This window comes from Heterocephalus glaber, unplaced genomic scaffold (assembly GCF_053883595.1).
Source record: "Heterocephalus glaber isolate CG9 unplaced genomic scaffold, H.glaber_assembly_v1.0 deba00001429, whole genome shotgun sequence".
NCBI lineage: Eukaryota > Metazoa > Chordata > Mammalia > Rodentia > Bathyergidae > Heterocephalus > Heterocephalus glaber.
In genome coordinates this window covers 24,578,168-24,602,388 of record NW_028258294.1, presented here as the reverse complement: position 1 = coordinate 24,602,388, position 24,221 = coordinate 24,578,168, and the positions used below count along the sequence as shown (strand labels likewise).

At 36.2% G+C, this 24,221-nt stretch overlaps 1 protein-coding gene across 1 annotated transcript in view; it reads right to left on the bottom strand.

The window, feature by feature from the left end:
• The window catches only part of Ddx10 (DEAD-box helicase 10), a 359,979-nt gene that overhangs the window by 34,929 nt on the left and 300,829 nt on the right, over nt 1-24,221 (bottom strand). The window contains exon 17 of the mRNA XM_087212358.1: nt 22,009-22,154. Coding sequence (XP_087068484.1) covers nt 22,009-22,154 — 146 coding nt within the window. The remainder of the gene's footprint in view (nt 1-22,008; nt 22,155-24,221) is intronic.

The following is a 24,221-nucleotide window of genomic DNA, read 5'->3' as shown; positions in this document are numbered from 1 at the left end:
ATCCTCCTGCCTTGGCGTCCCCAGTTGCTGGGATTACAGGTATGCACCACCACACTTGACTTCAACACGTTTCTAGAATGGATTGCCAAGTTTAAAAAAGGGGGTTATTACTAAGGGCTGGCCAGCAAATCACAGCTTGTGGCCCAAATTTTAAACATACATCAAATTTTACTGAGCACAGTCATGCTCACTTGCATGGTCTATACCTTCTTTACCACTGTAGTGGCAGAACTGAGTAGCCCTCAAAGTGTAAAATAATTATTGTCTGGTCCTTTAAAGAAAAATGGCAGACTTTCATGAAGAAATAAAAAAAGTCTACTGAACTAGTGGCTTTCATTGGCTCACTATAAACAATTCCTACCAAACTACCCTCACTGTTTTCTTTCAGAAGGTTACTGGACTGTTAGAACAGAAAAATGTATATAGACTTCAGCAAGGAACATTACACACAATAACCTCTGGATACAATTCAGACATGGGATCTGAATCAGCAAAATTAGAAGAGGCCATACTGGATAATTAAGAAGGACCTTTAGTTTTCTAAAGGAATATTACACCTAAGGTATTTTATAGCATCTAGTCCATCTTGTTTGGATCTTATTGTAATCAACAAACTCCATGAGTTTAATAAAGTATATCTGAAGATGTAACCATGAAACACTTTAATTGTACACAATGTACATATAACATAAGAGGTATCTCTTCCTCCTTCCCTGTTTAATGTTAAAATGATTGCTTTTACTAACAGTAATTCAACTACTGTTACTAAATTTGTCTTCACAAAAATTCTAGTACAGAGGAAAATAAAGAGGCTTTGGAGTCAGTCAGATCTGAGTTGAACCCTAACAACTGCCTAAAATTTGGGAACACTGTTTAACTTCATGGAATGTCTATTTCCCAATTTATAAATGGCAATTAATACTTATCACATGGTAAGATGAAATAAATGATATATAATAAATAACATTATAAGTATTTTTATAGCTTTTCCAACTCCCAGGATGGCAGAGATCTTACTTTATTCTGTTATCTGGATTATACTGGCCTTTATCATATAATAGTGATGGCAAAACTTTTAGAGCATTCAATGATAACAAACAGCCCCCTGTGGCATGTGTGCCATAGGTTTGCCACCACTGTCATTTGAGGTATTTTGCAGAGGACAAATTACTTTTCATTGAATATAGTAGATAAAGTTAAGGCTAGTATTCTAAAACTTTTAATAAACAAAGATACATAAATAAAACCCTTTTAAACAACTTGGGCTCTTGAGCCAGAGTAATCCAAGATTAAAATTATAATACCTGAACACTATAACTCAGGTTTTGGTTGCTAAGCCCATGTCTCAGGAATATGGAATCACAAATGGAGAGAACTCCTGAGGATCTGGGACAATTAGGAATTTGAGAAAAATTAGGACTCTGGTAGGGTAAGAGTATAAGACAGAAGTTCCAAGAGAGGAGACATTGAGGCTAGGTGAAGGTCCTTAGGAAGCAACAATAGTCTTTAATGTGTATTACTACTAGCCTTATCTCAGACAAGAAACTAGCTTTGAGAGACTGGAAAACAGTTCCTACAAAAGCAGCCCTACCCATAAGGAACGAGTATGCTAAGCTAGAATTTCATATGTGCTACAGTAGTACAATTTTAGCCAGTATAGAACCAAAATCTAAGAAAGTAAGCTATATTATCATTATAGTCTATTGTATTTGAAAAGTTAAAATCAACTTTCTTTAAACTAAAAATATTCTTACATAATGGCTAAAATCCAAAACACTGACAACATAAGATGCTGGAGTGCTGTGCTTCAATGAGAAACCTCACTCATTCCCAGTGGAGAAGTAAAATGATACACTTTGATGAGTTTGTTACAAAAGCATATACAGCGGTACCTTGGTTTACGAATTTAATTAAGATCTTGAAGATGGCTGCATTTGTGTTTGTGTGGGGAAGAGGACCATGGTTGTGTCTGTTACCTGATGTGGAGTTTGCCAATGGAAACAAAATTTTGCCCAATGCATCTTATTTGAGAATTGAATTATTTACAAACAGACATGTTCATGAATCCAGGTGATACAGCAATCAGGCCCCATTGGTATTTGTCTTAGTTACTTTTCTCTTGTTGCTGAGACAAAATACCGGACACCCAAAGTTAAAGGGGGAAAGGTTTATTTAACTCACAGTTTGTACAGGTTTCAGTCCATAATTGGCTGGCTCCAAGGCAGGGTAGCATGGCAGACAGGCATTGCAGAGGAAAAACAGTTTATTGTGGGCAGAAGGTACCAAAGCAAGCAAGAGAGAAAACAAGACTCTTCCTGTTGCTTGTATTGTATCCAGGCTACCAGGATTAGGGTGGTGCCAAACCAATCAGTGGACTTACTGAGTAATCACCTACTCTTAATCCTAGCATTGCACCATGAATCAGTCACACACTCTTGATTCAGCCACCTCTGAAAAAGCCCCATCTATCACTGCGTGAGGCTTTGGGGGTTGGGGAGCATCTAGACACAAACCATAACAGTATTTATGCAAAGGAGCTTGCTACCACAAAAAAACCTGCACATGAATATTTATATAGCAGCTTTAATCATAATTGCCAAAACTTGGGAGCAACAAAGATGTCTTTCAATAGATGAATGGATAAACAAATTGTGACACCTTCATATAACAGAATGTTATTCAGTGATAAAAAGAAATGAACGATCAAGGCATAAAATGATGTGGAGAAACCCTGAAAGCATATTGTTAAGTGGAAGAAAAGGCTATAATCTGAAAAGGTTATATACTATATGATTCCAACTATTTAACATTATAGAAAGGGCAAAAATAAGGATATAGTTATAAAAAATACAAGGGCTTTGAGGGAAGGATCAATAGGTGGAGCCCTGGAGATGTTTAGGGCAGTGTAACTATTCTGTATGGTACTGTAATGGTGGATATTGATCATAAACTTGTCCAATCCACAGTATATACAATACAAAGAGTCAACATTAATGTAAACTATAGACTTTAGTTATTAACATATCAATATTGACTCATCGATTATAATAACTATACCACACTAACACAAGATGTTAGTAAAAGGGGAAATTGTAGGGTGGTGAGGACTATGGAAACTCTTTATATTTTATTTCCAAAGAACTGCATGCTATTTCAATTCATAATCTGAACCACTTTCCAGTTTTCATTTAAGATCTTCAGACTATCTCAACTTCCTTTTTTTGTCCCCATGACCCTCATGCTGGCATACTTCTTCCTAATGAGGTAGCACTATGGACTAGAATAGCTGCTATTTCTTATTGTCATCACTTTCCACAAAGCCAGTATCACAGGACAGACACAAGGGTGCAAGGGTGATGGGATGAAAAGAAGCCGAGAATCTATCCCAACAGGAATATACACAGTTTTATCATGATTATGCTATTACAGTACATAATTAAATTTTAATGATTGTCCAAACAATTAACAATTAGAATACTAGGATCAATCATTCTTTCCTTAATTAAAGGGAAAGCTTTCAATAATACTTCAAATCTTGCCTCAGAGTTTTCTTAACTACCTCATAAAATGAACTCCTTATTCCTACTTCACTAGTTACTGATTTCAAGGCTTTCATAACCACCTCTTTTCTACTTTATTTCTTTTTGCTCTACCTTCTTGCAATGTAAGCTTTATGAGGGCTGAAATCCAGTGTCTCCTTTTGTTGTCTTCTGAGGGGCACAAAATGAACATACTAAATGTAAACAGTTTACTAAATGATTACATAATGGAACACTGAAGGACAGACAGGTAAGGGCATTCCCCATACTCCAATTTCAAAATAAGGACTCTCTATCCATATGTTGATAGGATATGTTACTGGACACTATTTTCACTGCATTATTCATTTAAACACAGGGATCTGGAGAATATATCTATATACTGCCTATATCTATGTAATATATAGTATATAGATATAGAGAAACACTTTTGGCTTTCTTCTTGAGACAGATCTTGCTATGTAGTTCAGGTTACTCTTGAACTCACTATGTAGCCCAGGTTGGCCTCAAACTTATGGCCATCCTCTTGCTTCAGCTTCCTGAGTGCTGGGATTACAGACACGTGCCACCATAGCTGGCTTAGTCGAATATTTTTTCAGACTGTTTTGAATACAGGGTCTGGTTCACATTTTGTGTATCTAGGGCTTAATGAATGATTTTGATGAGGAAGATAATGTAAAGTAGATATCCCAGAGAATATTAAATGTTACTTTTATCAATGTATAAATCTGACCAATTTCACTTTTAGTAATTAACGTAATTACCATATATTAATGACCCTATCATGTGTTCAACTTGGCTTCTTTTTACTCACATTACAGCTTCACAATTATCTTGTAAGTTTAGAATTACCTTTATTTGACTGGCTTTAAAAGACTGAAGGCACAGAGATTAACTTGTACAAGGTCCACAAGTTATATTAAAAAAGAAAAAGATTCAAACTCTGAACTCCACAATTTTCTCCACAAGGTTAAGTAATCTAGCTTTGCTCTAACACAGATTTAATTTCTCAAAACTACTTCTTGTGTTGCAAAGTTTACGATAATACAGCACACAGATCAATATTCCAAAATTACACTCAGTGACAGATGGGGGCAAAGCATTCAATAATCTCTTGATTCACAGAACTTTATGTAATTCATGTACTGGCTAGAGCAACTAACTGATTCTTTTTATTCCCCGTCTGGTCCCTAGGAAGCTTTAGCCAACTGACTTACAAGTGTAGAAAGGGGTAGACAAATGATACATTACAACAAGAACAAAATAATCATTGGTACCTGCCATGAACAGGAAAACCACTCACTGTTAAGCAGTATACTTTAAATAAAGAATGTGTGAATTAAATCCAATAAAACCAAGTGAGAATGTTCTCTTTAACTTGGAAACTACATTCACTGGATTGCAAGGATGATGCAGCCAGAACCACTGGTCCAAGCCTAACAGTGTTTCAAGTGCAAGGGATTATGGGAGAAAAGATCTCCTGGGAATACTTGTCAACCTCTTTCTGTTACATGCAATGCTAGACAGAAATACAATGTAGTGTGGGAGAAAGAAAATGGCAGAGTGGTGATCAATAGCAAAATTCAGCCTCTCCAAGATGTGGAATCCATATACTGGAAAATAGCAACTTGTAGAAGCAAGAAAAACAAACAAACAAAAAAACGAGAGAGAGGGAGAGAGAGAAGCAGAATGCCAAAAATCAGGAAGGAATTGACAGGAAAATTTAGAATCTACAGAGAAGTTGGGAAGATAGTCCACAATGCAGAGAAAAGAAGGGAACAATCTGGACTCTCCCTGGCTCTCTTGTGTAAGGGAAATGGGGTCCCTAGAAGCAAAGTAAGTGCCAAGGGCTGGGAGATCCACATAGAAATGGCAGAGAAGCCTACGGTTTTTGTGAAATGCAAAAACAGAATGTGGTTTTCTTTAAGAGGACTCCTTCCACATGGCAAGCAATAGCTGGAGAGAGATTCAAGTGCCCACCATATTGCCAGACAGTATCACTGATCAGGTGCCATTTTGGGAAGGAGTTGATTATTTAAATCTGGGACTCAGAACAACTGAAAAACAACTTCACTTCAGGGCTTCCAGTGTTACCCTTCCACAGTGACTGGGTGAGAGACAGCCACGGGAGACAGCCATGTACAGGGAGCAGGTTAGAAAGAGCCCTGACTCAGGTTGAGAAGGACAGAAGTACCACCCACCGTGATAAGAAGCCAATCTTGGCTTGAGCTGTGCTCAAAACAGCTGGGTCTCAAAGTGCCTGATAACATTAAGTATTTGGACTCTTACCCTGCTGCCTACATCCAGCACAAATGTGAGGCCTGATTGCCTTCCTCATCTACCCCTGGCTTGAGTTGTGCTCAAAACAGCTGGGTCTGAAACTGCCTGCTAACATTAAGCATTTGGACCCTTTCCCTACACAAATCTGAGGTCTGACTGCCTTCTTTATCCACCAACATAAGAGAAGACATGTCTTAGTGTGGACACTGCCACAACCTAGGGTAAATAGGGTAAAGAGCCTCTGGAACAGGAGACATACCTGACAAAGCCACAGGCTGCGAGGCTAGACCAAGAAAACTAAGAATTGCTAAACTCTAAAACTTTAGATCCTAGAAGAAAACCACTCATTCAAAAATACAGAGAAAAATTTTTTTTCTATTTTTGGATTCATTTTTCTTTCTTCTTTTTTCTTTTAATTTTTTCTACTTTTTATTCTCCATATTATTTCTTTTTTGTTCCGTTTTTATTAGTCTTCTATTTCTCATTGGATTTTTTTGTTACATTTATTTAAGTCTATAAATATCCTTCTACTCCATAATAGAAACTTCTGTCTCACTTTTCTCTCTTTCTCATCTCCCACTGTTTAATTTTTCAAATTTTTCTTTTTGCATTTTCCTGTTCCCAACCCTCAATATCTTTAATGGTGTAACCATTAAGCTTTATTAATCTTTAGACAGTAAACCCTAACACTACTGTTGAATTCTTTTTTATCATTAGTGGAGGTACAATTATCACATTTACTAGATATTTGCTGTATTGTCAATTTTTGGTTTGTCTTAGAGTTTGTAGAGTAATTACAGATTTCTTTTCTAAGGATATCTGGCATTCAAACCTGTTTAGAAATAAGAAAAAACTTTCCAAGTATTGAAAAGAAACATACAGAGAAATAAAGCATATCAAACCCCAAAGAACTATGATCAAAAGAGAACCTCTCCATGTCACAACACAGTCAAAGTACCAGAAGTCCAACAAAGGGACAGACAAAATGTTAAAAGCTCTTAAGAGAAAACAATGTATCACTTATAAAGGTAAAGCCCTTATAATTACAGCTGACTTTACAACTCAACAGGCCAGGAGAGCTTGGAGTGAAGTGTTGCAAGGGCCAAAAGATAATACTTTCTAATCCAGACTTATAAGTCCTGCAAAACTTTCCTTTAAAAAGGATAGTGAAATAAGATATTTCCATGACAAAGAGCACCTCAAGAAATTCACAGCCACCAAATCAAGATTTTAAATTCTCAATGATATCTCACAGGGGCCAACAATGCAAAACAAACAAACAAACATACTAGAATAAATACACCAGATAGGGTGAGCAGTTAAGCAGAACAAGAAAGAAAAAGAAATCAGGAAAAGAAAAGAAATCAGCAAGAGAAAGAGAACACAATAACATCAAGAAGTCAATACATTTCAGTAATAACTTGTAATGTGAATACAGATGTTCCTTATTTAATGATCTACCTGTTTAAATACTGCTTGCACTTATGATTGAGGTGTTGTGCTTAAACTTAACAACTGGTCTTCTTTTTTATTTTTGTACAGTTCTGTACATCTTGTTTATAGAGCCTCAACGTCTTTTTTTGTACAGTACACTTGTTTATACAGTACTGTAATTTTTGCTAATTGTACTGTACACTACAGAACTATAGTTTTATGTTCTGTTATATGTTACATTACTGCATGTAAGAATTATGCAAATAAAAGCAGTCATCAAGTTGGAGTTTTGTTTGGCCATTTCTTTGTTCTAAATATTGTACATACTATATATAATTCCTCATTTAGCAACCAATTCATTTAATGACTTAGTTGCAGGAACCATTATCAGTTGTTAAACAATGTCTGTAGTGGCAATTCCCCAGTCACAAGACATAGACCAAAAGAATGGAGAAAAAAACCCAACAAAAACAAAACCCAATGACATTCAATGTACAAGCAATGCATTTAATCCAAAAAGAAATATACAGATTGCAAACCAAAGGACGAAAAAAAAAATATTCCTTGCAAAGGGGAACCAGAAAAAAGTAGGAGTAGCTTATTTTCAGATAAAGGGCACCAAGCCAAAACTGATCAAAAGAGGCAAAGAAGGTCACTATATATTGGTTAAGGGAACAATTTAACAGGAAGAGATAACAATCATAAACATATATGCACAAAACCCTGGCATGCCCAACTTCAAAAAACAAACACTACTGGACATACAAAGAATCAGATTAACACCAGCACAATCATAATGTGCTCACTACCCCCACTGTCCCAAATAGATCAACTAGATGAAAAAGGAACAAAGAAATATCAGAGATAAACCAAACCATTGAACAATGGACTTAACAGATATCTACAGAGTGTTTCCCCCAACACAACAAAATGACATTTTTTCTCATCAGGACATTGGACTTTCCCAAAAATAGATCACATGCCAGTCCATAAAGTACACTTAAGTAAATGCAAAAGAATTAAAATTATCCCATGCATATTATCAGATCATAGTGCAATGAAACTAGAAATCAATGCCAAAAGAAACAAAAGAAATTACATGTAAACACATGGAAATTAAATATTGTCTGGACTAATCAATGGGCCACAGAAGAAATCAAGGAAGAAATTAGACAGTTTCTAAAATCAAACAATAATGCCAGTACACCATACCAGAACCTACCAGACACAATGAAAGCAATCCTAACAGGAAGTGTATAGCTGTGAATGCCCACATCAGAAAAACAGAGCAAATCCATATAAATAACCCAATGAATAACTTCAAGGTCCTAGAAAAACAAGAACCACCCAAATCCAGAGCTAGTACAAGGAATGAAAGTATAAATATCAGAGCAGAAACTAATGAAATTGAGACTTTAAAAGACAATACAAAAAATCAGTGGATAGAATAGCAGGTTCTTTGAAAGAACGAACAAAACAGACAAACTCTTAGCCAATCTAACCAAAAACAGAAAGAATTCAAATTAATGCAATTAGAAATGAAAAGGCAAAATCAGAACAGACTCTGCAGAAACCCAGATTATTATTAAGTACTTTGAGAACTGTACTCTGATAAAGTAGAAAATTTTGAAGAAACTGATAGACTCCTAGATATGAACTACCAAAGCTGAGCCAAGAAGACAGTAAAAAGCCTAAATAATCCAAGATTAGGCAATGATATGGAAAAAACAAAAACAAAAACAAAAACCTACCAACTAAGAAAGGCTCAGGTCCAGGTTGATTCACTCCAATATTACAAGAACTTCAGGAAAGAGGCAATGCCAATATTCCTCAAACTCTTTAATGAAATCAAAAAGGAAGCTGTACTCCTAAAGTTATCCCTGGAAGCTAGCACTATCCTGATTTCAAAATCCAATCAGAACCCAAGCAAAAAAGAGAATTACAGGCTAATCTTTTGTAATGGAAATTGACACAACAATCCTCAACAAACAGGCAAACTGGCAAACAAGATATGACAAATCATTGAAAAGATCATACATCACTGACCAAGTACAATTCATCCCAGGGATGCAGGGATGATTCAATGTATACAAATCAATAAATCTAATATATCACAAAACAGAAACAAAGAGAGAAATCACATGATCATGCCAATTGATCTACTTATGACAAACGAATACTCAACAAAATATTGAAAGAGGACAGGCTGAAGGCTTTCCCTCTAAAATCAGGAACAAGACAAGGATGACCACTATTACCACTTCTATTCAGTAAGTTTTCAAACCATTAGAAGAATCAGGCAATAGAAAAAAAATAAAGTAAAGGGGATAGGTATAGGAAAGGAAGAAGTCAATTAATTATTTGGAGATGACATGATCCTCTGCATAAAAGACCTAAGAGATTTTACCAAAGACTCTTAGAAAATCAATAACTAAACTCAATAGTATAGCAGGATATAAAGTCACCACACAAAAATCAAGTGTTCTTGGCCAGTGATGTAGCTTAGCAGTGCAGTGCCTAGCAAGCATTAGGCCCTGAATTCCATTCCAAGTACTAAGAAAGAAAAAAGAAGAAAAAAAAAAATCAACAATGTTCCTGTATACCAATAATAAACTCATAGAGAAAAAAATTAGAGAAACAATAACTTTTACAATAGCATCAAGAAAAACTAAATACTTGAGAATTAACCTAACCAACAAAGTAAAACACCTCTACAACAAAAACTACAGTACTCTGAAAAAGGAGATTGAAAAAGATATAAAAAATGTAAAGATATCTCATTCCTCAATAGGCAGAAACCAATGTAGTAAACATGGCCATACTTCCAAAAATCATGTACAGATTTAACTCAATTTCAACCAAAATACACAATAGCATTATTCAATGAACTAGAGAAAACAATCCTAAAATTCATGTATGTTATGATTTCTGTCTAGATGTCCCTCCAAAGCCTCATGCAGTCACAGGTGGGTCTTTTAAGAGGTGGCTGGATTTAGAATGTGCAATGTTGGGATTAGGTGTGTTATATTGAGATCAAGGGTGTATGATTACTAAATTAGTCCACTGATTGGCTTGGCATAGTTCTAGGGGGGGATAATAAGAAGGCCCTGGGTCCACTGTTCCACCCCTCCCGGCCCAGCGTTGGTGAGTCGTGCACACACCCCCACTTCGAAATGAAAAGACATGTAAATAAGTCTCTAAATCAGACTTGCAGATCACCTACAGCAACCTGAAAGGAAAATAGGGTGGAACACTCTGATACTCAACCACCTGTACTCCAGGAACTGGCAACAACAGAGGATCAGGAAAAAATGAAATCAGAAATAATTTCTCACATAACAGCAGAGATTGTGTCCACAGTGCAAGACATGATTAATAACTCTCATCATTATACTGTATACCTAAAATTTACTAATAAAATAATATTAAAAAAAAAAAAGGAAGGCCCAGCGTGCAAATGCTATCCACTCTTAAGGAGGGTAGTCCGGATTGAATACAAGGGTCAGAAAGAGGCCGCTGGGGTTGTTTGTTGCTTGCTGCCTTCTGCTTTTCTGCTCCACGATGCCCCTCTGCCATGCCACCCTGCCTTAGAGCCAGCCAACTACAAACTGAAATCTTTACAAACTGTGAGCTACAATATACCTCTCTCCTTTAACTTTTGTCTTAGCAATGAGAAAAGCAACTAAGGCAATATGGAGCCAGAAGAGACCTAGAAGAGCAAAATAATTCCTAGGAAACAAGGAGAATCACAATTCTGAACTTCAAGTTATACTACAAAGCTACAGCAATAAAAACAGCATGAAACTGGCATAAAAACAGATATGTGGATCAGTGGAACAGAACACAGGATGCAGAAAAGACTCAAAGTACATCCAGCTACCTGATTTTTAACGAAAGGGCCAAAAACTTATACTGGAAGAAAGATAGTCTGTTTAACAAATGGTGCTGGGAAAACTGGTTATCCACATAAAGATTAATCCAGACCCATATCTCTCACCATGTACTAAACTAAAATGAAAATGGATCAAAGATCTAAATGTTAAAACAGAAACAATCTGCTGGTAGATAAAATTCTTCAAGACACAGGTATGGGCAAGGACTTTCTAAATAGTGCTTCAGTTGCAGAACAGATAACACCAAGAATCAACAAATGGTATCATATCAAATTAAAAAGCTTGTGCAGAGCAAAGAAAATGAGCAATAGAATGAAGAGACAATCAATAGGATAAGAAAAAAATTTTCAGCTATTCCACAGAGGACTAATATCTATCTAGAATACATAAAGAACTAAAAAATTAGATTCCCAAAATAAAAGACCCAATTAAAAACCGGGGAACTGAAATGAACAGACTCTTCTCAGAAGAAAAAATGAATACAAGAGTAACACAATAAATAAATACAAGAAAAATCTTCAACATCTCTGGCCACTAGAAAAATTCAAATTAAAACAATGTACAGATTCTCTCTCACCCCAGAAAGAATGACTATCAAAAAGAAATCTGATAAAAATGCTGGTAAGGCTGCAGGGGAAAAAGGGAACCCTTCTTCATTGTTGGTGGGAATGTAAACTAGTACAACCACTACGAAAATCAATATGGAGATTCTTCAGAAAACTAAAACTAGAAATCTCAAAACTATTTCCTAAGTATCTTCCCCAAAGAGTTAAAGACATTCTATTACAGTGATACATGCATACTCATATTTATAGTAGCACAACCCAGAATAGCCAAATCTTTGAAGTGGCCTACATATCCATCCACAGATGAATAACGAAAAGGTGGTATGTATATACAATGGAGTACTACTCTGCCATAAAGAAGGATGTGCTTGAGTTATTTGTAGGAAAATAGAAGCACCTTGAGACCAAATGTTAATTGAACCAAATCAGACACATAAGCTTAAATATAGTATGGCTTCTGCAGTATGAGAACCTCAAAGTATAAAGTGCAAAATAAAAGACTGATAATAAGAAAACAACAACAAAAGAAGAGATGAAGGGAGAGGTGTAACAGAGTAGGAAGGAAAAGGGGACTTAAAAACAAGATGTGTTATGTACATATATGTACTAACTTCTCACACATGTAATCATTATACTGCAAAGATACACTAATAAGACAAAAAAAAAAAAGAAATGCAATGCAGTGAAGTAAACACTAAGTTACAAGGGCATTAAGGCAAGTAGTTCCAATAATTAAGATATAAATGATGACTGAAAACAATTATTATGAGCATTAATTTGGAAAAGAGGCTATGTAACTAGAAAGCATCATGGTGCCTATATTAGCTTCTAACTTGACTATGGCTGTTCAAGTTTCTATGTGCTATGTTATAAAATACAGAAACAAGATCACCTATTCAGAAATCTAACAAAAGCCAGGACAAGGGGCCACTCAAAGAAAGAAGACAATTATTATTAAAGTGCCTGTGCAAATTTTTACCTTCTTGCTTCTTTTCTCTCTTGGAATGCAATGGAAAGAAATCAGGTGAAACTGCACACTGATCTAGCTGCCAAGAAGCATAGGGTAGGTGTCTAGTGGAGACAAGTACCAAATATTCCCTTACACAGAAATCCTGGGTGTCTTCTTTACAACAGTACTAAAAGGAGGGTGGAAAGTCACTATGAGAGTGAGAGTTCAGCACCTCAGTTTCCAGGTTGGGTCCCTACTTGTGTAAAAGTCTGTATTCAATAAATGTAGTTTGGAATTTTTCCTAAGCAATTTAAAGCTAATATAAATGAGGTTGTGCTCATTTAAGAAAAAAAATCTCAGCCATCTTCATACCTATCAGTAAGAACAGTACTGGCACTTTGGTATTTAAATATGTTGTGCCGGTGATGTTTCTCCTTATAAATTTTAATTTACAATGCCATGGCAACAGTCCTAATGAAGATTAATTACTGGAGTACATTCCATAAAATCTCCTCAGTTTCCTTCTCCTGTGCACAGAATTGGTAGTGAGAATGTATCATATCTTTAATGTGTCTTTTCTACCTGCTTAGAACTAAAAACAGACTTGTAAAAACAATTTTGGCTAAAAAAAGACTGACTGGCTCAGAGTACATTATAAATATAACTGTCCTTGTACATAGAAATTCTAATAATCAGAAGAAATTGTCGTGGTGAAAAGGAAAGATAAGGTAGAAAACGACACACTTCACCACTACTCCTTGGACACATTTCTTTCCACAAAACATATACACATCATTTGGGGTTGGCGGAAATTTTGGTCCCAATCCTTGTTTTCTTTTTTGATTCATAAATCCACTTGAAAATTTGATGAAAAGTCAGGACCCTTTTTCTTAGCACCTGTTTCTAGATGCATGAGAGTGTATATGTTGCATGCTCACCTACACCATTTTTGCAAGCAACTTGGAGATTTTCGAGATTTCCCCCTAAATTAGTTTATCCGTATAGTCCAGGTTAAGAATTGTTCCTCAGAAATTTAAAAGACATAATTCTCTTTTCCCAGATTAAAAATAAATTAAACACCATCCCAGTTGAGTTTAAGAGAAGCATTTTTCTCAGTACTAGTCTGATATGGAACATTTGCACTCTTCTCAAACACATCATATTCTCTCTCAAACTACTTCCACTGATTAGTTTTCAATACTCAGTATCATCACCTACTACCCAAGCACATCTCCAGTGTTCCAGATATCTAGCAAAATTACATTTTACAGTTTAGCCCTACTATTCATTAGTCCTGCAAAAGACAGACTAGCCAGTTTTCAATTAGTTACTATAAAGGCAAAAACAAACTAAAACCAAATAAAAAAGGAAAGAAGGGAAAGGAAAAGTTATGAGAAAAGAAAAAAAAATGGAAACGAAGTCTATGTAAATAAGGAAGGTTGGAGCGGGTGACGGGTGCACAGGTAATGGGGAAAAAAATAAGAACAAAGATACATCATGTACAGGTACAAGCACCCAGTGATAAATGTAAATGTATTGTATACCTAAAATGTACCAATAAAAGAATTTAAGAAAAAAAAATGGCCAAAAACCTAATGATGAATACACAGTCTAAAATTCCAAAAGGAGAACTGTTGGGAGCAATGCTACATAATTTTAGGGTAAAATCATTTGGTTAGCCTAGTTCTCTTGCCTACAGCCCAGCTATAGAATTCCGAGACATAACTCTATTTTGGCCTCCAGTCACAACTGAGACCTCAATGATTCGGTGATGCTGTGATTCTCCAGGACAAGAAACATCCTGGGAGCTGAAAACATCCTAGGAGGAACAAACATCTACTCAGTTCCTCATTGTTCTTGGACTGTTACCATCTTGTTTACGTGGATGTACTGAACTCTCTGCAAGTCATTTGTTACATTTGTTTCTCCCAACATACTGAGTACTGAGTAAAAGGTGCGGTAAGCTGGGGGCTTTCATCTTTGCCACCCAGAGCAGCACTGATCAGACCCAAAGCTCAGCTTCTTCTCAGTTTCATTTTTCTATCTTTCCTGTAATTCGCCCTGTGCTGCCATGGCTCACAGGAGACTAGGACTTACTGCAGAGGTTCTAGTAACGTCCCCTTTCCCTGTTCCCTACAGAGAAGCTGCTAAGGAAATTAGGGTGTAACGAAGTGAAAGACTGCGTGTTATGCCATCATCAAATACTGAATGCCTTCTACATGAAGCCATGTGAAATGAGTCATTCTCCAGGGTCTTCTCAGTGCAAAAAAAAAGAGTTGTTGTATACCAGAGGGAGGACCAAGAGAATACTATTTGCAAGGGCTTCATCTTGGCCTCACAGCATCTTGAACTATTCACTCACTTTCTTGGAGATCATCATGGTACTTCTGAAAAATAAGATAGCTCACAATTAATGGGTGACTAAATGAGAGTAGAAAGCGCAGGCCAAAAACTGAGACTGCAAGAAAAGTGAGGGGTGTAGCTTCCTACACCCCAAATTTCTCATAGTAGGTCTTCTCCACTCCAATTCCTGCCCCAGAAATAACACTCTCCTTCTTCTGTGTGTAGCAATCTTTCCCTAAAAGTCCCAAGACAAATAATATTGTTCTTCACCACCCCAACAATCTGCCTAGGGGGATTATCCAAACATTGATCTTATTTTCAAATGTTTCACAGATAAGAAAAGATGTCTGAGATTTTTCTCTTGAAAGCTGCTAGACATACTGGAATGGGGGATAATTTCCTGAAATTACAGAGACTAAAAGGACAGAACAAAGCTGAGGCGGTGCTCAGTGGTAGATCACTTGGCTAGCATAGGTAAGGTCCTGGTTTAATCCCCAGTACCAAAATAAAAGGAAAGAATGGCAAACTCCAAATGAAGTCAAAGTATCCTTAAGCTGAGCAGACTTCTTTATACATGTACAAGGAGAGGTTCAAGTAAATGGAAACTATAATCAATAGGTTTTTTTAATATAAGTACAATCAATTAGACCGTGTTAGAAAAAGCTCGCTTAAAAAGAACCATCCCCTGGTTCAGTGTGGTAGCACATGGTCATAATCCCAGCACTGGAGAAGCTGAGGCAGGGGGACTGTCAGGAGTTCCAGGCCAGCCTGGGATACATTACATAGAGAATTCAAGGCCAGCCTGAATTACAGAATGAGACCTTGTCTCAAAAAATCAACAGAACAAAACAAAACAAGAATCCCCTATATTAAGCATTAAAAATTCCACTAAAATATATATAAAATAAGGTACAATATCTAGCCCCAACCAAAAAGTTTAAAAGGAAATGAAATGGTTTCTGTGCATTTTCTGTCCCTAGAAAATCATCTTTGATTCATACACATTTATTTTCCAAGTGAAAAGTTTCCCACATATTATGAAGCTAACTGTAAAGTTCTCCAAGGCAGTAGCTAAGAAAAATTTACTGAAGAGATGCCATAAACCTCAATGCTAGGAAAAACCACAGAGATTATAGTTCATCTACTTCATGTAAGAGATGATTTATAAAGACAGGCAAGTCTACTCAGAACCAATCAAGAGTAGATTTAAAAAAAATAAAACCAAAACCCCTAACAAAAGAGCAAACAGACAATAAACCTTGATCAATCTATTTATTAGGAGCCATGTAAGAACAGGTCAAAGGGTCAGCTAATCATATCAGAAGTATCAATCCATATAGAATTATCTATATAGAAGTAAAATACAAGTCGTAGATGTAACTGACTTTATGTTACCTAGAAAAATCTACCTAACACCTACTGTACAACAATTCTTTATAAAGGAACCATCCTTTGTCAGAGGCTATAGCCTTTGAAGCAAAGACTGATGCGAAGTATTAGGCTCTACCACCTTCTTTGTTTGAAAAAGGTTACAACTATAAATATTAAAAACTTGAGTGGATAATGAATATCTGGAACATCCTCTTGTTTTCTTTTCCATCATATTTAAAACTCAGCAAATTTTCGTATCATTAGCAATTCACATGAAGATGGGCATGAACCAAATATAATAAATGGTACTAAACATACAAAAATTAATCTTGTATATTTCACACTCATGGCCAAATCTCTTAAGCTTATGGGGCACAGCTAAAATGAACAATTTTATTGTAAGAAGAGGCTAATTGAAATGTAGTTAAAGATATTCTTGTCTCACTTCAAAGACCACACCCCTTTAAAGGGCAATTTACCTTCTCCCTACTCGGTTAAGATCTGACTGACCTTAGGTTTATCTTAGACATCCTTCAGGAAGTGCTCCCTGATCCACCAGGCCCAGGCGAGACCCATCACTCATGTGCTGTCCATGTTCATTCTCTACCTAGCCTCTCTGCACATATATATCACAGTACTCATCCATCACACCGTTTTGTAACTGTGTCCTTAGCTCTCACTGAATGAAAAGTTCTGTGAAACAGGAAGGGTATTTTTCCTATTTAATGTTTTATACTCTATACCTGTACATACTATGTCTGGCAAGCATTAAAACACTTAGTTGAGAGAAAGTATGGAGAAATATGACAACCAGTCAGAGACAAACAGATCAAGTGTTCTGTTTTTAATTCTTAAGTAAGCAGAATGTGTTTTCAATAATCCTAATGGTTCTTACTCCAGTTCTTGGCACCATGTGTAGAAACTCCAAACAAAATTTCTATCTTTAAAGCAGTATAACTACATTATATGGACTATTTGAGATGAAAAAAAATCATTTATGAGCTCAGAGACAACTGGAATAGTTGAAATCTTTTTTTTCCCCCAAAAAAGGTAAATAAGTCTATCAAAATATACTGAGGACAACACAAAATTCTGTGTAGTTCTCAGCAGACCAATGAATTGCATGATGTCATAAAGTCTACTAAGCAGAGCATTAGGTTTCCTAGCAAATTGTTTTGTCTGTTTTCTCTTATTTTTATGCTACCCAGGCTAGCCTCAAACTCACTATGTTGCCCAGGTTGACCTCAGACTTGCCATCCTTCTGCCTCCATCTCAAGAGTTTTAGGATGGGGGAGGTGCCGCACCACCACATCCAGCTTTTGTCTCTACTTTAATAACAAGAATAACTAAAAAAAATTTCTAACATATATGGATTCTATCTATGCTAATTCCACAGTTCCAAAGGAGGAAAGAGGTAAAAACTACAGAGTAAAACACAGTGTGGGCCAATTTTAAAGATAAAGATGAGGAAAGAAATCAAACAATAAAGCAAGCTCTCACTTCTATACCTGTTGTCAAAAAGAGCACACTAAAGCCTAGAGCCACAGATAGTGTTTGGGCATCTGGCCTCAAGCTTCTCTGTACTATGGGGTAGATTATTTGCCCTTAAGTCTCCATTTCATAGCTGTTTCCAAAGGATAAATTGAGTTATTCATGGCAACATTCTTAAAGCACCTTATAAGAACTCAAGGTCACATAATTTTCATATAACAAGCAAGAGATTTCTTTTGGTCAAGCTAACTTAAAGGAAGGTAAGCCTTGCACATCAATCTCTTTGGAATCCCAGTGCTAGAGACAACAATTGTAATTCCACAGAGGGCTGAGGGTGGTTTCAATTCTATGGCAGCTGAGCACTGAGCTGAGACGGACAGAAACACAAACTTTTAAAACCTTGTCAGACCTCCCTGAGGAGGAACTACTGACCTCAGATTCAGTCATTCTACACTAAACCTTGCTCTCTGTTGCCTATTTCCTACTGACAAAGTGTCTTTCCATGTAGAGACAAAAGTGTTACTCATGCTGAATATTTATGAATGTCAACAAAGTGAAAGAAAAAGAAATAACTGGAGGAAATGTTAAATGAAATTAGTCCATGCTAGTTAGTTAAGGACTAATTTCTAGTTGATGTGCCTAATTCTAAAGAGTAAACTCATCTCTGAAACCACTAAGTTTATACCTAGAGAATAATGTCCTGCGAGAGTGATGATGACCCCACAGAGGCTGAGGCATGTTGTGTTGCTATCATCACTGAGTTTGGGTTAGTGAGAGCACAGCAAATAAATCCATGCACATGGTCTTAGGGCCCTCTGAAGTTGACATCACAAAATCTTAGCATATCATCAGGTTTGTGAGAGGCAAAGAAAAAGAAGATGTAGCCAAACTGGAACAACACGGGAAAACTGTACTAGTGTTACTGTACATAGCAGCAGCAGCAGCAGTACTACTACTGGAATACTACTATATATAATTTTCTGAATATTGTTTCTTTATCCAAAACAAATTTTGTTCTGTTTTGCAAATGGCTTTATCCATTGTCAAAGAGGTAATTTTAAGAAAAGGAAAAGAGAAAAATGGAAATTAGTTGGTAAATAGAAATTGTATATGTAGAACACTACTTGTAGTGTTCTAAATCCTGCATTCCAGTCTTGATTGACAAAGACTGTGTTGAGGACTGCTTGGGCTAAATGAAAAGAAGACAGACAAGGCTAACCGTGGATGAGGGCTATGAGGCTACAGTAGTATGCATCTACCACCTGAGTGTCAGTCCAGCAGTCCTCACCCATGGGCATTTTTGCTCCTCACACCCTCCCCTACTGTCAAAGTTTAAAGATATTTTTAGTAACCTCAATTGAGGTAGAAGTGGAGGGAATTTGCTAATACTAGTGTCCTGGGATGATGCAAAACACATTATACCCCCAACTCCACCCCAAATAGAACATTATCTGGGCCAGAATATCAATAATTCTAAAAGTAGGAATGATGATCTAGTCATGTTTATCCTGTAGTTAGTACCTAATATTAAATTTGTCTTTAGGCAATTTTCCTGACCTACCTCTCCTGATGCCAGAGTAAATCTAAGTAATCTGACTGGAGTAGTAGAACTAGGGAGTAAGTTTGATGTATACAGTTAGTACCGATCCTAACTTTTACTGTGATCACAAATACAACTTACTTCATCCCATGAAGCTTTGAATTCTTTGGGTTTCTGTAAGAAGAGGGGATTGGACTAGATAAACTGTGCTCAGACAAAAAGCAAAAGTGCTAGGATATACTAAAGGAATAAAATCTCCTGTTATTAATAAAGCCCTTGCTATAGTCTCTTCAACAAAAGAAATTTCTTCAGGACAAGTTAACCTATTTTAATCAGCTAATGCAGAGTTACTAGATGTGCTTGAAACTAAAAGGCTTTTAATTTTCTTGTAATGCTTAACTACTTCGTATATCTTTGTCTTTGCATTATGTTAAGATGCTTTATCTTTAGCATCTCTCAAGGAACCACTTTGTGCATCCCATTACACTATCTGATTTTGACTTCTAATCTTCCAATTACAATATCTATATTCTGTTATCTTGTATCATTCAAACTATTAGGACCAATTATAAAGGCTCTTATAATTATACTTTTCTTTACCCTATAAATTTCCAGCATCAGTTTAACCAATTCCAACATCTCAGAGCCTTCCACATGCCCATAACACTAATACTGGGGGTAGGAATAGAAGCTGGTAGTGTTAGTGCAGGTTAGTTAAAAAGATGAAACACATAATGTGGTAAGAGAACAAGATATATTAAGTATAGTATGGAAACATCATTATGAGGGTAGGAAACAACAGAAATGTAAAACCAAATGTCCACACTACACAGATGAAGAATGATCCAAACACGATCAGGTTAAGAAAATAAATCCATCTGATTCAGATGCTCTTCTGGTATCCTGCCAATGGCTTCAAAGGTTGGTTCTATCTTTTCAAAATATGTTAAGTAGTTATGTAAAACATGGCTGCAGAAAAAAACTATTAAGAACCAATTAATATTCCTTCCATAGGGAATTACACAGAAAAACTGGAAGCTAATAATTTAAAATTATGTACTAATTCAAATCACACCTATCAAAATTGAGATTCCTTAAGACTCTAAGAGAGAGACATTTAAATAAGAACCTAAGGAGCAACAAACTGAATCATCCTGATAGTTGATCTAAGTCTCAGACAAGGAACTTTCTGAAACACAGTGAGTATATTTACTTTTAGAAACCAGTTTACAAAAACTGGAGTACTGACAAAACGTAAACGGCTCTCATGGCAAAAATATTTATATATTTCTCTAAATCCTAATATAATTATTTTTACCTATGGTGCCTTTTGTGATAATAAAGCTAATATGTCTACTGTCTAGCATTTGAGATACTATAAATGTACTATGTTCACTACAGTTGTCCAATGGCAAGTATATCAGGCTTCTGGCATCACCTGGTGAGATGGCATTTTTGCAAGTTAATTTTCCCTTCTACCAAATAATCTATGTTTAAAAGAGCACAAGATTTAAATGAGTACAAGATTTAAATGAGTAGCCGTGTCTCCCCATATAGCATTTTTTCCATAATCTTTTAAATATATTTTCACAAAGCTGTTCTTATTTAAAAACAAATTATGGCAAATAGAAGAGGATCAAGAAATGGAGAGAAAGAGGAGGAAGGAAAGCGGAAAGAGATATAAAAAGAATTAAGATGTGTTATGTACATGTACCAACTCCCTACAATGAATATTATCATTATGTACTGAAACTGTATACTAATAAAAATTAAAATTAAACAATAACAAATTATACTATAGTTCTCTGTAGCCTATTTCTGTAATTCTAAGCTCTCTAATGAGAGCTAAATAATGAGGGGCTCCATCAAACTTCGTCTTGCCTTCAAGCACACTAACTTCATCTATCACAAAGATCTCAATTTGGCTCAGTGCTTCAGAATGTCCATGAAGTTTAACATTCTCAGCTTTTAATTCAATATAATCTTAATGTAATGTAACATATAACACTCTGAAAACAAATGCTGAGCATGTAATACTGTTATTCAATTCATCATATTTCATTTTGGGGGGCATGGTGGCAAACAGGTAATAGGAAATGAACAGGCTGTAAATTGAAAGGATCTGTCAAGCAGTGTTTATATAGAAGTTATCAATTATTTTGTTACTATAAAATGATGTGAAAGTATAAGTGGCCTTTTTAAAATTCAGAGATAATTTTTAACAGCATCCTCAAGAGAGTCCTTTCATACTCAATCAAAATAACATCCTACCTCTATACACACTCTACTTCAATGAAGAGACAAAGATAAGAAAAAAGTACAGGAAAAAAACCCCACAACTCATATATCACACTTCCGTTAATAAGGATTACATATATTTATATTTTATAATTTTTTTAAAAGTCCCCAAATGACCAGACAAACAAATATTTATAAAAATTACCTATAAGCAAAATAAGAAACAGCAAAAGATTGTCCAGAATATTAATGGTAAATACTCTCTGGCAGGAATATTTGTAATAATGTCTTTTTAATTTATTAAAGAGAACACTCATATAGGTATTAGGTTATATACTTAATGATACCAATAGTAAAAACATACCTAATCTTATCTTCAATTTCTTCACTATCTGATTCTTCAGAGCTTCTGTGTTTATCTGGATCTGGAAGTGTGCTTGGATCAAATCCATCATCATCATCATCATCATCATCACTCCATTCGAGAAAGGCCTCCTCTTCATCTTTGGCCTAAAAAAAATAAGGAAAATATGAGTTAAGATGATAGCTGATGAATAATAAGGTTTTATTTCTAGACCTAATTAAATATCCCTCTAATTGACATCCTCACATTAGAAATTTTCTCTTCTGATAAGTGCATCTAAATGACTTTCACAACTACAACCATGTGCAAACAAAGAAAACCTGTATCGTTCCAAAAATAAGCTATGATTCAGAAAGTAAATCACTAATAAGCTGCTTAAACTACATAGAGGGAAACTGTCCATTTTATTATTTCCATGTAACTCAACTATCAAAGAAATAGCATACAAAGTTGTTTCAGTCCTGTTAATATATAAACATCTCAAAACCACCAAAAACATTAGGTGAAAACATCAAAGACCAGAAGTGAGAGTATAGTAAATTTGTCTGATTTTTATGATTATAATGAAAGTCTTAAAAAACAATTTGCAATAAGCTTATTTATATCAAGGAGTCTTCTAAATTTAGGGCTAAGTATAAAGTCACTAAGAACTGTGGGGAAGGGGAGGAGTAAAAAGAGATGGGAAAAGCAGTAATGCACAGAAGAGGAATGCAAGGAAGAAGCTGCATCCATCTGGTTTCAGGCAAGTATGGAAGTAGGTTATTTTTTGTTTCTGTGGGTTTTTCTTTTGGCGGGGGGTGGTTAATTCATTTTTGTCAAGGAACAAAATAAGGCAAGAATGAACTTACTATACATTTAACTTATTAATGTCACTTATACCAAATTTATTTCTAGTAGATTGGATTTGCCACCTACTAGATAAATAAGCACTGCTACATTCATTTAGGAGAAAATTGTGAGTAGGACAGAAATCCAAAAGTCTGGGTAAGTTTCTCCCAGTTTCCATCCTTACAATTCTCCATACCACGTGAAACAAACTTCAATGATGCTTTTATTCCAAATCACTAATGCTCTTTCCCAAAAACAGAATCATAACATGATAGTATAGTGATCAACTGTGTAGGCTACTATAGAAGTCCTCTAAGGATTTTCATCAGCTCTCCCTTGATAAGTTCAAACATAACAAAAGGAGAAAGAAGTATAGAAGGCAAGATTAGTTACTACTGCAAAAGTTCCTATTGCTTTCTTGACAAAGTTCCCCAACAAAAAATATGAAGGTCTGGAAACAATTATCAGCAGGTGGCAGAGGATGGGGAGTCAGGATGTATGCCATTAGAAGCAATAAGCTGCATACCTATAGCAAAGTACAAGCTTACTTGAAAATAATGATATCAATAAAAATTGAATGTCATTATATACTCAAAAACACTAATCTCTTGGGCTACAAGATACTTCCAATTTTGTAGGCTGCTGCTCTTAAAGGAATGTGCTATCTGAAGGCAGACACAGAACAAACTCAAAACAGTTCCCAAATTTATGGTTTCAAGACCCCTTTATACTTAAAAAGAATTCAGGGAGGACCCCTCGGCATGCCCACTGGCAAGGAGCTGAGGCGCACAGGCTGAGAGGTCCCTGGCCATCTGGGGCCCTGTTCTATCCAGTTCGCCAGGCCCATCTGTGACCAGCAAAATGGTAAGGAACCCCCCCCCCCGCCCCGGGCACAACCACCAGCAAGCAGCTTAGGTGAATGGGCATCTGCAAACACCCCCCTGCCCCCTAACCGCCTGCCTCTGGCCTCCTGGCTGTGCCTCTACCTGGTATCACACTACAGAGGCACAGGAGGACATAAAGGCCATTCTCCTGAGCTGCAGAAGTGAACAACCGATAGAGGGCCTCTCTCAGGCTCCTTGAGGAAAACAAGCCCACTGGAAGAGTGAAGAGAATCTCTGCAATAAAGGCACACCAGACCACTGTACTTGATAAGTTGGAGGGATCATCACCTCCCATTAGAACCTGGACTATCTTCAGGGGAAGGGCAGCTGGAAACTGCAGTAGAACCTTGAAGAGTTCAACTCTGTGGGAGGACAGGGAACTCAGCTTGGGACTTGCAGCCAGAAATCTGCCTAAATCTCACGGGTCTGCAACTGGTTTGCTGAGACTCACTGACTTGTATCTGCACAGTGCTGCCACGTTGTCTACTGACAGCAGAGAGA